The sequence below is a fragment of the Myotis brandtii genome, unplaced genomic scaffold (assembly GCF_000412655.1).
Source record: "Myotis brandtii unplaced genomic scaffold, ASM41265v1 scaffold520, whole genome shotgun sequence".
Classification (NCBI taxonomy): domain Eukaryota; kingdom Metazoa; phylum Chordata; class Mammalia; order Chiroptera; family Vespertilionidae; genus Myotis; species Myotis brandtii.
In genome coordinates, this window is record NW_005369827.1 from 382857 (window position 1) to 400773 (window position 17917).

Sequence of the window (17917 nt, forward strand, 5' to 3'; positions counted from 1 at the left end):
TTTTCTCACTGCCTCTAATTCTTTTCCTCCCATTCTCTCAAACCCTCTCCAATTAAGTTTCCTTCTCCATCACTCCAAAGAAATGGCTCTTCTCAAGGTCAGGAATGATCTCCACATTGCCAAGTCCAAGAGTCATTTCTCAATTTTCCTCTTAGCTGTACTATCAGCAGCATTTAACACAGTTAAAAGATTATGAAAAGTTTTCTACTTGGCTACTGGTACCCTATACTCTCTTCCCAATTTTCCTGCTAAATCACTGACATTTCTTCCCAGGGTCCTTCTCAGTCCTCAGTATCTCTCTGACATGAAACACCCAAGATGGTCCCTGACCACATTTGCTCTTAGTCATCATTCTGTAGACCCTGTAGACTCTATATCCTGCTTTATTCCACCACCGGATAGGGCCTTTCTCCCCTTCAATAGACTGTAAGTTCTTGGAGGGCAGGACTTTGCTTTGCTCCTTATTGTATTGTCAGCACCTAGAGTAGTCCTAGGCACATAATACATGCTCAAAAAAAAGTTTTGCTGGATGACTAGTGGAACCACACTGGAGGACAATTTCACAATATTAGTGAAGGTGACCTGGCTATTCCATGTCCAGTCTGGGATACAAGAAACATAGACAAAGATGGTTGGCCATTACAACACAACATGTAATAGTGAAGCATGAAACATACTAATTGTCCATTGATTGGGGAATGGATAAATTGTGGCATAGTCATACAATGGAATTCTATAAAGACTTTGAAATAATGGACTAGAGCTACATGTAGGAACATGAACAGTTACCAAAAATATAATAACCTATATAATAAAAGCCTAATATGCTAAGTGTCCAGTTGTCCAGTCAGCCGTTCAACCAATCAAAGCATAATATGCTAATGATATGCTAAGGCCTCTCAACCGCTCGCTATGACATGCACTAACCACCAGGGGGCAGACAGTCGACCAGTTGACCAGTCGCTATGACATGCACTGACCACTAGGGGGAAGACGCTCCGACCAGCAGATGAGCTTGCTGCTGGGGTCTGGCCAATCAGGACTGAGCAAGACAGGCCAGACACTCCCTGGAGCCCTCCCACAGTCCTTCTCTGGCTGGCCAACCTCCTGCGTCCTTCCCTGGCCCTGATCGTGCACCGGTGGGGTCCCTCAGCCTGGGCTGCGACCTCTCGCAATCCAGGACCCCTTGGGGGATGTTGGAGAGGCAGTTTCAGCCCAATCCCACAGACCAGGCCAAGGGACCCTACTGGTGCACAAATTTGTGCACCAGGCCTCTAGTCCTATATAATAAAAGCCTAATATGCAAACTGTCCCCTCAACCGGGAGTTCGACCAGGAGTTCGACCACTCACTATGACATGTGCTGACCATCAGTGGGTGGTGTGGAACATGGTGGGTGTTGGCAACGCGGCACTGGCAGCGGGCGGCAGTGGAGGCGCTGCTGGCCTCGATGGGCCCGACGAGAGCAGGACTACGGCAGGATGATGGAGCAGGTGAGCAGGCAGCGCCAGGCTAAGGAGGGTGCAAGCAGGGGCCCAATGGCCCCACTGATGGCCTCGCAGATGGCAACCATTGGCAGCAGCAGGCGGTGGGGCCACCGCCAGGCTCCCAGATGCTAAGGGAGCTGGGCCGGGGGCCTGGCTCCAACCAATAGCCCCATAGACAGCAACCAGCAGCCGCTGGCAGGCCCTGATTGCCTGATCCTGGGCTGGGATGGGGAACTGGGGGTGGGTGGAAGAGACCAACTTCCTTTAGCGCCCAGGTGGGGGGTGAGGGGTGAAGGGGGCTGTGACCTCTCCTCACCTACCTGGGGGCTTGGGTGACAGGGACGGAGGTGTGGTGAGAATGTGGAGTGTCTGCGGAGCTTGCTCTCACTCCCCCTGTTACCCTCCCCCCAGGACACTAGGGCTTGCACACTGGGGAAGCCCCTGCACTCAGTTGCCGGCCCCGCACCCTTGCGGCTTCTTCTGGGTGAGCCAGGCCATAGCCGCCGGGACTGCAGGGGCTAGTTGGGCTCCCTGTCGGTTTGCACAGGAGCTGGTCTGCAAGGCTGGCCAAGAGAGAGTGGCCTGCCCACCTGGCTTTCAGGCAGCACCCCTGGGTGGCCCAGAGGCCCACGCTGCACCCTGGCCCGCATCCAGCCGTGCTCACCACATCTCCGCGTGGGGACTCGGGCACCATGACTCAGGCGGAGGGAGGCACGTGGGGGCCTGGGGGCCCAGGTGCTGCCCAGGGCCCAGAGGTCAGCTGGGACCTGCCCTTCCATGCCAGATGCTTGCGCTTCAATTGCCGGCCAGGCCTAGGGACCGCACCCATGCATGAATTTCATGCACTGGGCCTCTAGTTAAGTAAATAAATGTATAGGATGTTATTTATGATTTTTTAAACATTGAAAAACAATTCTATCTAGTGTTTATGGGAGAGGACATGTGCAGTAAAATATAGAAATATTGGAGGGAAGGATACACAACATCCTCAGGACAGTAGTTACCTCCAAGGAAGGTGGAAAATGAAACATCTGTAATTTTTTTTCTTTTAAAGCAAAAACACTGCTAAATCTAAGCATTATAATATTATAATACTCTCTACTTTTATACACAAATAAGTATCTGTCATATTATTCTCTACTTTTCTATATGTATTTAAAATACTCCAGAATATTTTAAGTGAATAAAAAATGGTCAAGTTGCAGAAAAATAAAAGTTTTGAAATACAACCTGGTGGGCTTGAAAGCAACAACATTTGCGTAAAAGGGCATAATTTGCAGTCGGCAACAAAACTTGTTGCTAGGATTGCTTGGTTAATGTTCTTTTGTTGGAAAGGCGTGGTTTGGGCAAAGGAGAAAAGGAAACCAGCCCCAAAAAAGGGAATGTCTGATTGGGCCGTTGCCACAGCAGAGAGGGGCAGGTGCGGCAAAGGTTCAGGCTGTCCCACAGGCAAGGGTGTCTGTGTGTGGGGGACACCAAAGGACACCTGTCACACCTGAAACACAATTTGCTAACACTCACAATTGCAGAGCTAAGGAAGAATCACTGTTTTTAAAACTATTATTTCCCTGACATATAAAATATACATACATATCAATATACATGCCCTCTTCTGAGCGTCCCCTGCCCTCCACTTAATAGTTGGCTATGGCCTTCTTTTCATGTCAACGAATTGGATGTACAGGCATGATTGTTAATGGCTGCAGTGTAATCCCTGACTGTGTGACATTCCTACGGTTTACTTCACCGACCCTTTATTGTGGGGCAGGTTGTTTCCGGTTTCCCGGGGCATCAACCACTACAGTGAACGTAATTGCTTATTTGACTGTTTACTTAGGACACGTTCACAGACATGGAACTCCTGGCCCAGAGCTAATTCACTTGAATTTTGATCCGCATTTCCGAATTGACTTTCTAGGAAGTGCTTCTGCTTGTTTAGCCCATTGGTTTTAAATCAGATTACACTCCCACAAACGGGTTCGGAGAAAACTGTTCAACGCGCCTTGGGCACATGGCAAACTCTTGCTGAACTGGAGCGACCCCTCCCCGGCATAACTGCCTGCGGGCTTTTCCGGGCGCCTTTGAAAGAAGGACGGGGATCCGGCGCCCCTCCGGCTCTCCCGCGGGGACAGAGCTGGAAAAGCAAAGTTTCCCAAGCAGGTGGGAAGCGCAGAGGGGACCCTCCCAGCCGGGGGAGGGGCGCGCCCATATGTGCCCTCTTCTGAGCTTCCCCCGCCCTCCACTGAATATTTGGCTGTGGCCTTCTTTTCATGTCAACAAATTGGATGCACAGACATGATTTTTAATGGCTGCGGTGTTATCCCTGACCGACATTACTGCCGTTTACCTCACTAACCCTTTATTGTGGGGCAGGTTGTTTCCGGTTTCCCCTGGCATCAACCACTACAGTGAACATAATTGCTTATTTGACTGTTTACTTAGGACACATTCACAGACATGGAACTCCTGGCCCAAAGCTAATTCACTTGAATTTTGATCCACATTTCCAAACTGACTTTCTAGAAAGTGCTTCTGTTTGTTTAGTCCATTGGTTTTAAATCAGATTATACTCCCACAAACGGGTTAAGAGAAAACTGTTCAATGCACTTTGGGCAAATTGCAAACTCTTGCTGTACTTGAGCAACCCCGGGGCGCGGGACCTGGAGGATCCAGGCTGGAGGGTGAAGTCCAGGGAAGCACGGGTGGCGCGGTCGAGGGCGCTGTGTGGGTGCGGGCGTGTGAGTGTGTGTCGCTCGGGTCCACGCTCATGCACACACCCACACGCCCGCACTCCGGCTCTGCACCCTCGGCCCCCGGGGACCTCCGCGGAGCCTGCCGCGAGCTCCGATGCATCCAGTCCCAGCACCAAGCAAGTCTGAGAAAGTTTCCCCAGGGTCCCAGGTCGGAGGCCCAGACGGGCTGCAGGGTCTAGGCAGCTGGGGGCGCAGAGGGAGCGGTCCCCGGCACGGCAGGGGCCTCCTTCTTGGGGTTCGCCTGCCCTTGGACTTGGAAAACCGAGTGCAGGCCCTGACTTCCCACCCGAGCTCATCATTCCTCCCCCTGCAGACCCATGCCCTGCCTTCCACCCCAGCCAACATCCTAAACTGACACCACCTGGACTCACAGACCTTGGGTTGAATCCGACTCCCTAGCCCAGCCCCACCCACCCACTCTTTCTCTCCCAATCCCTGGAATGTGGTGGGTATTTCCTCTCAAATCAGGCACCTGAACTTCATTGCCTTTTCCTAGAGTAGGAAGACGTCTCTATGGGCTGTGAGGGCTCTGACTATGCCCTGCTGATCCCATCAGTTACCAACCTAAACATCTTGAGGGATACCAACAGGTGGCTTTTAAAATCCATGTCTCTTGAACTCCAGAACGCCTCAGGCAACCCGCAGACCTGAGGGTGAGAACGGCTTTTCTCCTTGCTGCCCTCTTTTCTTCCTGGGAGCCCCTTTCCCACCTCATTTATATCCATCCCGTACTCTCTCCTTCCTTTCCCCCATCAAAATCTGAGCTCAGGAAAGAATGACACACTCTTTACATTGCGAGCTTTAAGCAAAGGCATGAACCTTTCAGGGTGGAATTTGAGGCGCAAGCGAGCCAGAGCAGAAGGAATTTGAGGGTGGGAGGGGGCCTTGCTGAATCTCAGCGATTCAGTCCCTATAAGTAGTCATTTATTTATTTATAAGACCAGCTTAAAGCAAGCATTGTTTCTCTTACATCAATACCAGACAATATATGTAACTTGGGTGAATATCTGAGGGTAATAAACCAAGCTAGGTGCTTGTTGGTCACAGCCCCAGAGGAGACTATGACATAGAAACAGATACTCCATTAAGTGCAATAGAAGCAGCACATAAAAGTATTGCAGAAATATAGAAGAGGCAGCAATTTAATTCTTCAGAAGGAGCAGGGCACATTAAGGAAAATTTTGGAGTAAAAAGTGACATTAGGCATTGAGAAACAAACCGGAGTCCGAGGCAGGGCAGAGGAGCCAGCGTAAGCAAAGGCAGCGAGGTGGGACGGTTTACGAGCTGTGTGGGCTCCTCTGATGGAAAGTCTGGTGAGGCAGGAGTCAGGGTATGTTGAGAGCTGCAGGAGGGAGAGAGAGAGAGAGAGAGAGAGAGAGAGAGAGAGAGAGAGATTGGAGCTGGGTTATGAGGGGCCACTGATGCTGTGCAAAGGTGCTTCTAAGCAAGAAAACAAATAGTTCCCTTCTATGTTTCAGAAAACTACGTGGCAGACACATGGGGCCAGGCATGTGTCCTTGTCCATAGGCACTCTTACAAACTGATTAGGAACCTCTCTTCTAGAGTTGTTGTTCCTGGTCCTTTACTGACCTGCACTTTTTAAAACTGTGTTACCAAATTCTTGTTTTGCCAACTGAAGCCATATGTAAAAAGATATCCATCCACTACATCGCTGTTTCATCAAAATGAAAGACAGTTCAATCCCAAGGAAAGCTAAACTTGGAGAATGAAGGCAGTCCTTTACATTTAATAAATTTAGATTGATGAAAAACTGGCTACCTTGTCCTCATTTTTCTCTGTCATCAGTCTGGTGTTGGAGAACAAAGTATTCGGATCATTTTGTCCAGCCTTACTTTACAGAGGAGGAAGTGAGGAAGCCCAACAGGAGAGAGTGAGTGATGCCCACCAAGGAGCAGAGGGACAGAGCACAGCTCTCTCCACCTCAGAATCCCATCCCTCCCACCCTCGCTAGTCCTCCATGTAGCCTCTTGGCCCGGCCACACCAATGTCCATCCTCACTATGTAGATTCATTTCTGATGCTGGACATTTGCATATGCTCTTATCCCATCATGCCTAAATAACCATATCAAAGACATTTTACAGGTCCTCCCTTGCACGAGGTCAGTCTAGTTCAACTCTCCCTTAATTGAGATGCTGTTTTACATCATCATTTAAGTAGTTCGTGTTAGCTGAATTCATTTCCTGGACCTTCACTGACCAGGAATAAAATATAAATGCATTATTCATTTTCTGAAGGATAGTAATCACGTCTTCTCTTTTAAAGTTATTTTTGGAACTATGATGCTGCTGCCCCAATACATAGCATGGTTCTGGGAGCATTTTAGGTAATGATTGCATTTACGCATGAAAAAACTAACTTATTCCCAGCCCACAAAGGCTTCTTTATATGCCTCTTCCTCTCCTTGGAGTTTACTGAAGAAGCCTCCTTGTTTCTGTGGGTTGAGTCTCCCCAGCATCAAAGCCGCGACGTAGCTGCCGTGATCAATGTTCCTAACCATAAATCAGGAGAGATTCTGAAGCCGGACTGCCTATGGGCACCTGGCAGGGATGAGGCTGTCCCGGGAAACAGTGTGTACATCACGGCTGTGGTCCGGGTGGACGCCAACAGTAACTGCTCAGAAACAGCTGTGTATCCAGAATACACAATTTCTGATGATTTCAGACGAAAGGGCAAAGTCTTAAAAAATGATTGCGTCTCTCCTGCCATAATAACTCCCAGAATAAAGGTCTACCAAAACAAACAAAAAAGATCTCTCTTGTGTTAGTTTTGGTTTAGGGGGAGATGTAGACCTGTAACAGGTAGAAGTAAAGAGATTAGAGATGTGTACAATTGGAAGTTAAAGTAGGGCTGAATATTATAGTGCCCATTTTTGCTATATAAACAGGCATAAAAATATAATCCTTCTGAAATAGATAAGTTGTCCATAAATATTTTTAATAGTGTCAGTTCAAATACTCATCTTCTTGGGTATTTCTGAAGGAATGGTCTTGTGTTGCTGGTTGAATGCAGAGCAGGTGCAGAGAAGAGAGATTTTGTTGCAGCAGTTTTTCCAGAATTGAGGTGAGCTGACCTAAGGCAATTTAGCCATTAGAGATGAGTGAGGGCTGTAGGTTTCCTCCCGTGCAAACCTCTCTAAGGAGAGTGAAGTTCTCAGAAAGAGTTCTGCCGCCCACTCGCACGGATACTACCCACTGGGTTCAGTTATACAGCTTGTTCCTGGAGCTTGATGTCCTAGCTCTGTCCTTTTGGGCCTCTGGGAGGACTCAGGTAACCTCTTCAGCTTCAGTTTTTGTGTTCTCCCAAAATCAGCTAGAAGAACTAGAAAAATTCTACTCCACAGGGCAATAAGCTGCGGGGCTCAGTGCAATTGTGTGCCCTGGTAATGGAAGGGCAGGAAGAACCTGCACGTTACTTCTTGCCAGTCACCTATCTTAAGCCCCATTGCCATTTCATCAGTGAAAATGATTTCTAATATCCCTTATGCTAATTAGCACACCCTGGAGTACCTATCCGAGAGGGTAAAAGTTGAACCCTCTCAAGAGGTGAACTCTCAGTTACAGATACTGAAATGCTAACTAAAGACCTCTGGCGAGCATATTCCTGAATACGGGGCTTCAGATGTTAACCCACCACTGACAGGGCATAAATGACAACTAACCCGCACACATGGCATCTGGTATGTGCTGAAGTATTTTAACATTATGAATGGTATCATAACACATTTAGGGCAGAGCACACACGACAACGTGTTCATAATGCTTTTTATTTGCCCACGAATGTTTATCACAGCCAGGTTTATGTTCCTGCTTATAGAAAAGTGAAATAGTTCGGAGCTTCTTAATAATCCAGGTTAATGATAAGGATTTTCAAATTATCTTACAGAGAAAATAGACAGTGTCTGTGACCAGCTATTGATGAACCAAAACTAGGAATAAAAGTGATGTCTCAACATCATTTACTCATAGACCCATTCTCCTTATGGTCCTGCCCCTAGCACCCAGATGAGGATAGGATAAATTAGGACGGAGAACTCTTTAGGCCATGGCAGTCAAGCAGTATCCTAGGCTATAAGGCAGCAAACATTTTCTGTAAAGGGCCAGATAATAAATATTTTAGGCTTTGTGACTTTGTGGGCCATATGGTCTCTGTTGCAACTATTCAACTCTGAGAAGCCATAGGAAGTACATAAACATATGAGCATGTCTGTGTCCCAATAAAACTTTATTTACCAAAACAGATGGAGGGTGAGATCTAGCCAGCAGGCTCTAGTTTGCCAACTTCCATCCTAAGCCAATCCTGACAATGTTTTCCCAAAGATCTTATAAGTTTCCAAATGACAGTGGCTTTTCAAGTAGCCTCCCTCAATCCCCTCCCCACTCCCACCCCTTCCCCATGAACCACAGTAACTACCCTGTTCTGTACAGCGGCCTTGTATCATTCTTTACTGTTTCAACTAGGCATTGGTCATACTTATTGACAGACCATCTCCAACCTTGATTATCCTGGGTAATTGGGGACATCTGGGTGCCATTAAATGAAACACAAAAGTTAAGAGGAAGACCTAGTGTTAATGATAAGACAACAAGTTTCCTTTTGTCCAGGAAGAGATGTCCAACTGGCCATTAGAGCTACTTATCCAGGGGTAGACTTTCTTTATAACAGCATATTAATATATAACACTATATATTACATATATACACTGAGTGGCCAGATTATTATGACCGGCCAGATTACTATGACCACCCCATCAGTACTTCATTGACACTTCCAAAAATACTGAATATTAAAAACTTCCTAAGCAAATACTTTCAAGGTTTTATTATTATTATTATTATTATTATTATTTGCATAACTAATTCACTTCATTGTACTGATGGGGTGGTCATAATAATCTGGCTGGTCATAATAATCTGGCCGGTCATAATAATCTGGCCACTCAGTGTATAGTCTTAGTAATTAAGGTATAATTTGTATACCATAAAATTCACATACTATAAAATTCACTATGTATATATATTATTGATTTTAGAGAGTAAGGCAGAGGGAGATAGAAACATCAATGATGAGAATCATTGATCGGCTGCCTCCTGCATGCCCCCTCCTGGGGATCGAGCCCACAACCCAGGCATGTCCCCTTGACTAAAATCGAACCTGGAACCCTTCAGTCCACAGGCTGACGTTCTATCCACTGAGCGAGACCAACTAGGGCACAGAATTCACTCATTTAAAGTGTATACAGTTCAGTGGTTTTTAGGATATTCACACAGTTGTACAGCCATTATCACTATCTAATTTTAAAACATGTTCATCACCCAAGAAGGAAATCTGTACGCATTAGCAGTCACTCCTCATTCCCTCTCCCTTCAGCCTCTGGAAACCACTAATTTACTTTCTGTCTCCATGGACTGGAGGTAGACATTTGAGATTCACGACATGCAAGTGGTGTGATAAACAGAAAGGCATGTGCTTCACCAAGGGGGAGAATGTAGCAGGAAAAGGAATTAGCCAGACTACTGCTCTTTGAGGGGATATGAGGGTTGGGGATATGAGTTCTTTCTAAGTCTACATCACCAGGTGGCCAGTATGTTAACTAGCTTCTCACATCCCATGGTTTTAGCAGCAACCTGAGATTTGACCAATTGGTAAACACCATGGTCAACAAAAATACCCATTGATTTGCCTGAGACTTGGCTTCTTGTGTAGTGAGAACACTGTCTTCGTTTTATCCAAAAAAAATTATCATTTTGAACCTACTTTCTAGATCTGTGCTATCCAATAAGGTAGCCACTAGCCATATAGGCCTATGTAAAATTAAAATTTTAATTATTTAAAATGAAATAAAATTTAAAATGTATTTAATAAAATGAATTAAATAAAATTAACATTTTTAATATGGCAGTACCCAGATTTTACATGCTCAGTAGCCACATGTGGCTATTAGCTACCACACTGGATGGTGCAGATATAAAACACTTTCATCATCAGAGAAAGTTGTATTGAACAGCGAGGTTCTACATGATATCTACATGAGAATGAGTTTTCTGCTTCTCAGGTTGTTTTGTAATGGCTACATTCCTCTTTGGCTTAATACACCACTTCTTTGCTTCCCATTTTATCCTCATGCATCCCTGTTTAAATTATTATTCAAACAGAGCACAGGCCTTCACCAGCTGGTACCCAACAAAGCATACTTATGTGCATGTATGTCTCTTTCTCAATGTGAATCTCTGATGACATGGCTGAGCTCAATGTCACGTATTTTTTAATAAGCTCTTAGGTATTTTCTATGCTAATTCTCATTGCAACAAATATAATTAACCAAGTCTTACTACATAAATAATTTCACAGATTCAAATAATACTTCTAGTTACCATATGCATATCGGTGCAAAGCAAGCAAGAGATCCATGAAAGGTTAAAGATAGCACTGTAGGTTTTATTAGTTTCCTATTGCTGCTGTAACAAATTACAACCTAGTGGCTTATAACAACACAAATGTATTCTCTTACAGTTCTGGAGGTCAGAAGTCTAAAATGAGTTTCACTGGGCTAATGTCAAAGTGTTGGTAGGGCTGGTTTCTTCTAGAGTCTCTGAGAGGAGAAGGGTTTCCTTGACTTTTTCAGCTTCTAGGAGTCACCTGTATTCCTTGGCTTATGGCCCCCTCCTTTGTCTTCAAAGTGCATCACTCCAATCTGTGCTTCTGTCAGCACACCACCTTTTCCTCTTGATAGTCAAATCTCCCTCTGCCTCTCTCTACTAAGGATACTTAGGATTTCATTTAGGACCCACCCAGATAATCCAAGATAATCTCCCCATTTTAAGATCCTTAATTTGATCACATCTGCAAAGTCCCTTTTGCCATATAAGATAATATTCACAGATTCCAGGAATTAGGATATCTTTGGGATATTTATTCAGTCCACCCCAAGGTTACATAAAGTTTATTATTGATTTACCCCAGCAGACTTAATTTAATCATTCAGGGCTTTGAATTAAAGTTCAACAATTCAGATTAAAACAGAAAGTTTTTGTTTGTAATTATGTTGGCAGATAATAAGATGTCTGATGATGCTGGTGACACTGTAGCCCCTGGAGACAAAGCAGAAATTACCGAGATGCCCAATAGTGATTCTTTACCCAAAGATGCAGAGGTGCACTGTGATTCAGCTATGATTTCAAATGAGCCAACGCTGGCTGACCCCAGAGGAGATGCGCATGAAAATGCAGCGGTTCAGGTTGAGGAGATTGCTGACACTGACCAGCCCAAAGACACCAGTGCCATGGATCCGCCCCCCAATGGAGAAGTGACCGAGGAGGTGCTTGCCCAATGCATTGATGCCATCAGCCTTGAGGCAGAACTTGGACCTGAAATACCCCTGAAAGAACAGAATAATCCGGTAGGAGTGGTTCATTCGATTTAGTTCAACCTAAATTCTTACTGATACCTACCATGGGCATAGATTTGTGCCAAGCTCTGTGGGTGGGGGTTGGGATTCAGAATATACTATGATGTAACCTCATGAGCATAGCTGGTCATTATAATATTTGCATTTTGATAATTGTGTTAATAATAATAACAGCCACTAATAATTGGATACATCCTGTGTGCTGGGCACTCTGCTAGCCACTTTATATGTTATGTAATTCACTCCATACAAAAGTTGTTTGCGGCTCTAAGGTAGATAGTATTAACCTCAATTTGTAGACAAGGCAACCAGGCATAGAGATTTTAAACAACCCAGTAAGATACTAAGCTATGCAGTAGTAAAATGGAAAATATTGTAATATTGAACATAATGAGTCCAAATTATTAAGGAGCCTGATTTCACCCTAAACGAGTCAATGTTCTTTAATAGAACTTAAATTTTAATGCACATTTACAAATCCACTAGGATGATCTTAGACATGCAGACCACTATTTTATCATCCTACACCTTCCACCTTCCAGGGGACCAGAGGCAGGCATGTTCCCTGCCCCTTTCCTTCAGCACCTGCATCTGTCTCTTTGTGGGGAAAAGATAGACCACTGTCTCCCATTTGCTACCTTGTGACACATCAACACAACCATGGAGCTGGGTTTTGTTGGTATCTCCATCTCCATCCGTGTGGGGACTGGTGGGGGTGGGAGGCACCCAGCATGAAAGGAGGAGGTGGGCTGCTCCCCTCCAATCCTCCCTTCCAGAGTGATGGTACAGGATGGGGGGATGGGGGCCTTCCCTCAGCCACGCCCCAGCCCTGCTCATCCTGCACTGTCACTCACATCATCTCCTCGAAGGGACCCTGCTGCACGCCCTGTGGGAGGGGAACTAAACAGGGAGCCAGGGGGCTTGGGCTTTCCTCCTCCAACCTGTCATCAAGTCTGTTAATTTGGGCAAGACACCTAATTTCTCTGTGCCTCACTTTTTTCCTCTATAAAATGAAAAGTTTGCACATGAAGACATCCTTCTGACTAATGTTTTATGATTCTTTTATTCAAAATCAACTTCTGTTTTGATTTTTTCAATTACAGTTCACATTCAGTATTATTTTGTATTGCTTTCAGGTGTACAGGGTAGTGGGTTAGACAATCATACACTTTACAAAGTGCTCCTCCCCCTACCCCACCCCCTGATATTTTCAGTACCCACCTGGCACCCAACATAGTTATTACAATATTATTGAGTATATTTTCTAGGCTGTACTTTACATCCCCATGACTATTCTGGAGCTACCAATCTGTACTTCTCAACCCCTTCACCTTTTCACCCAGTCCTAGAAAATCAGCTTCTTAGTTTCCTTAGAACTGTTCTGAGACGGGCTTTCTCGGAGAGGAGGGTGTTTTCCAAGACGAGATGTTTAAACAAAACCTAACAATTATCTTGTAAGGATGTCAGCTGGGAGTTGGATCAGATATGGTCAACATAAATGCACACTTTCATTTCTGAGTTCAGAGAGTTCTCAGATCCTTTGAATTCACCCTGGGCCCCATAAGGGCTTAAGAACTCACAGACTAGAGGTTCTGTGACCCTAGCTGAACATTTCAACCAATGGGGGAGCTTTAAAAAGTACTGATGCCGGGGTCTGTGCTAGTGTGGGTTCTCCAGAGAAACAGAACCAACAGGATACGTATTTATATCTCCTCTACCTATAAATACCTATATGCCTGACTCTGGAACCCCTTTTCCCCCCACGCTATCTTTCTATTGTGGGGAGCATTGGTTCCTAATTTTTATTATAAGTGCTACTGTTAATAAATACCTTTGTTGATTAAGGAAAATATATCTTAGCCACAACATCCTGAGATGACTTAAAGAAACTACATAAGTTCTACCTAATCAAAATATATGTTCCTGTTGCCTAGGTTATTCATTCAGTTTCTGACTTCTAATAATTATACGATTGTTAATAAAGATAGCACAATAAAAAGTCAGTATGCTCCTATACATCTGCCTTCTTAAATTTTTTGAGCAAATTGAATGGATCCTGCTTTTGAAAGCACTTTATAAATTTCCTTGATGCTGCAAGAATGAGCCAATAGGCAGCTAGATGCCTCCCTCCTGCATCTGCACAACACTGTTAGCTTTCAAGGACTTTGTTAAAGGTGAGCATTTCCTCGTAATGAACTATCACATGAGTATTTGGATGGAAGTGCAAATATTGGCCACAGAGTTGGGACCGTGGCTCTGGATGTATACGTGGCATTGCCCTCAGGAGCTCGGGTAAGAACCAAGCTGTGGGAGGCACACCTGTGGGTATGTTTGTTCTAAGAAAGGCAGAAAGCTGATAGGGCTGGTTGGAAAGGGTATCCCTTTCACCCGGGTCATGTTTAAACTCTTCTAGGTAGTTGCAAATTTAATCTTTTTTTTAAGGATTACCAGAAAAAAGGATTCTACTATCTCTTTTGGTAACCTATTCTTTTAAGTTAATATAAGAAGTCAGTTTTGTGAGTCATCTTCAAGCATTGTTCATTTGTTCTATTTTATTTGCTCTTTGTTGGACACTTATAGGAAGTCCTCTCACAGTGATGAAAACAACTGTGGGATTTTTTTGGGGGGGTGGGTGTTTGTTTTTTTTGCTTTATTTTTATTTTATTTTTTACTTAACTCCCTTCACTTATTTTATTTTATTTTTTCTTTATTGATTAAGGTATTACATGTGTCCTTATCGCCCCATTGTCCCCTGCCCCTCATCCCCTCACCCCCCTGGTGTCTGTGTCCATTGGTTAGGCTTATATGCATGCATACAAGTCTGCTTCTTTTCTCTGGATCTATTTTTGTTCATCAGTTTATTTTGTTCATTATATTACACAAATGAGTGAGAGAAAGAAAACAAATGTTTTTCTGATCCACAAGAGGATGAACTCTACAAAAAATCTTGCATCATAAGTTTATTTACAAGTTGACTGTTTGGATCGTGAACACAGGCCCCCGAGGAATGGCAGGTCCTATAGAAAAACAGCCAAATTCAAAAGCCTATTTGATCCCAGGTATAGCTGAGCCTAAAAGCATCTCATCACCCTATTTTAAAACCTTCTATGGAAAAAATGTCTGCTAAAAAAACAACAACCTGATAGAATAGCCTATGAGACAGTATTATAAACCAATATCTTCTAGGACACACTGCATTTTGTAATGATGTGCTTAAATGTGTATATCTTTCTCTAAGTGGCTTGTATCTGCAGTTACTTTGTGTATGAGGTCCCTTAAAATCCTTAGCATCATTAGCTTCACCTTTGCCTGAGTCAGCAGGGTGGCCATAACTCAGCAGGGAGGGTGGTGTGACCAGGAGGGGCCTAGAAAAGAGGAAGAAGCCAGTAGTTCTGCCAGCTGCTCAGCTAGCACCTCTGCTTTGAAGGATCACACCATTCACAGCTTATGCTCTCACAGAAGCTATCTCATCTTTGGTGCTCCTTCTCTTTCTCATCCATTCTTATGTACAGACTAGAAGCCATTGACTTGGCACTTCCTGCAGGAATCCACTCTACAGCGTCCATGAGACATGTTGGACTAGATACTCCAAGGCCTCTATCAGTCCCATGACACCATGTATCATGCCCAGGAATCTGAGTGGTGAAACTATCTTCAGGATGCCTACAGTCTAGGGGGGGTATAAAGGCAGTGTGGTATAAAGCAATTACAGCATGTCCTATAGTGCTAGATAGGACAGGCACGAGGGAAGCATGAGATGGAACACTTAAATCAGTTTTAAGGAGTCAGGAAAGTTTTCAGCCTCAGTTCAGAGATGGTTGTCTTCGATGCTAATCAGGAGTGACATTTATTCCCAGAGATCTTGTAGGACCTTATTATATACTAGTCCATCGCCCCCAAAAAGATCCTATCTATATCAAATGTCCCTAAATTCTTAACACCAAGAAATGTGACCCAGAGTGAAGAATGCCATCCCTACTGCTCAACACCAATGCATAAGGCTAATTATGAAGGTAAAGAATCCAGAAAGTACTCTCCAAGGAAAACATAGACTACCACCAGATAGTTCTTTCCCTACAAAGGAAAAGCAGAATGTTTAAGTCAGAAAATTGCTGTTGAAGGAGACAAAGAAGAGAGAACATAGGCCAAGACATGCTGATAACAGATTTTTGCCTCTTCAATGAGTAGAGTTTGCTCCAATTCTGTTTGAGTATTTCCCCTTTTAAGCCTGATCTACACGATGACACTCAGATGCTGGTGCCATTTGGTCATATAGGGCAATGCTTCCTAAATCTAGTGGTGTATTGGAATCACCTGGGAAATTTGTTTAAAATTCAGATTTCTGGGCTCTACCCTGAGAGATTCTTATTCAACAGATCACAGTGGAAGCCAAGACTCTATTTTTAATACATTTCCCCAGATGATACTCTTGCAGTCTGTGGACCAGTATTTGGGACATAGGAAGAGGTAGTTGGGGGGTGGGGTGAGATTGAGAAGATGGGGAGTTCAGTATTGAACATGCTATGGGACATGTGATAGACAACAAAGAAGTTGAGATATTGAGAATTACCTCTTCTCTCCACAATCTCGCCATCACAGTCAATAAGTGAAATCAAATCTCAAATCACATTGTACCACACTAACAGTTTTAAATTAAACATCAATTAACAAGAAAGTTAAAAACAGTTTATAAAAACTGTTTCTTTTGTAGGCTTGAGAACATCCTTTTGTTCTGTCCCTTTACGGGCTCTGACCACCAGCCTGAGTGAAAGGTTCACTCAAGGCAAATGCCTAGAATTCTAGAGGCAGGTTTTTCCCCTCATCGTTGACATCAATAAACCAGAATTCCCCAGAGTTCAGAGCTGGATAGAAAACCATTTAGCATAGGGCAACCTCCTTTCTTCTATCCTGTTCATGTAAAGGTAGGAAGAAGCTTTAAAATATATTTAATCATCTACAAACCTCAAATACTTTTAATTTCATCATCTAGAGCTCCTTTCAGATATTCAGAATGCTAGTTAACATTCCACCATGTTTACCAGTTAAAACCCCTTTCTGCACCTCAGTATGCTAATTAGCAAATCATCAAATGTTAATAGAGGTTCAGATAATAGAACACACTGGTGTAAGCCAGTGTGTTTTTATGCATAAAAAGGACTACACAGACTTTTAATTTGGGTTAAGTAATTAGTGTTCAATTTATTACGGTCACAAATTCGAAATTTCACTTCTCCCTAGGCTTTATATTCATCTCACAAATTTTTATTTAGAAATCTAGCAAAATGAACAATCACTTTAAAGGGTTTTTGATTAATGCTTGGTCCTTTTTACCAACTTAAACATATTTAAATATTTTAAAACAGCATATATACATTTAATATGTTCTATTTCCTTTTTAAGTACCTCATTTATCTACTTAAACAAAACCTTGCTGAGTGCTTAAGAATTGTTACAAATATATTAAATTAAGTTTAGAGAGCGGACCTAAAGACCTCTTAGGTATTATAATAATATGCATAATTTTAGGAAGATTTCAACTTAAAATCAGAAGTCTGATAATTCAATTATTCATTTTAATTGGTTTTCAAAAATTGATGATCTAATCCAGGGGTCCTCAAACTACAGCCCGCGGACCACATGCAAATACAAATATTGTATTTGTTCCCGTTTTGTTTTTTTACTTCAAAATAAGATATGTGCAGTGTGCATAGGAATTTGTTCATAGTTTTTTTTTAAACTATAGTCCGGCCCTCCAACAGTCTGAGGGACAGTGAACTGGCCCCCTGTTTAAAAAGTTTGAGGACCCCTGATCTAATCGGTCAAATTCCTTAAACCTTAGTAGTACAGAAAAGACCAAATATGCACATAAATATTAATAGCCTGACTTTGATGCTTTCAACCTTTCTATATTAATTTTAAGTCTTCCCAGAGCTAGATGATCCATACTCACCAAGGAAGAAAATTACCTGGAAATAACTGAAGCCATTTTCCAGCCAATATTTTGACAGAGCTATAGGCATCCAGAGCAATTCCCATGCTTCCCAAATGTCACACTGAGTCCTCTTTTAGAGAAGCTATGTCATGAGTTACAAAACCTAAAAAGGGTAGCTCTCATCATGCACATCCCTAGACACATGTTATACACAGTACCTGATTCTTTTTTTTTTTTTTTCAAATATATTTTATTGATTTTTTACAGAGAGGAAGGGAGAGAGATAGAGAGTTAGAAACATCGATGAGAGAGAAACAT

At 43.4% G+C, this 17917-nt stretch overlaps 1 protein-coding gene across 2 annotated transcripts in view; it reads left to right on the forward strand.

The window, feature by feature from the left end:
* Window positions 1-11315: 11315 nt before the first annotated feature.
* The window catches only part of FAM114A1 (family with sequence similarity 114, member A1), a 53789-nt gene continuing 47187 nt past the window's right edge, over window positions 11316-17917 (forward strand). For both annotated transcript variants that reach the window (XM_005877437.2, XM_005877438.2), the window contains exon 1: window positions 11316-11658. In XM_005877437.2, the coding sequence (XP_005877499.1) occupies window positions 11320-11658 (339 nt within the window). In that variant the 5' untranslated portion in view covers window positions 11316-11319. The remainder of the gene's footprint in view (window positions 11659-17917) is intronic.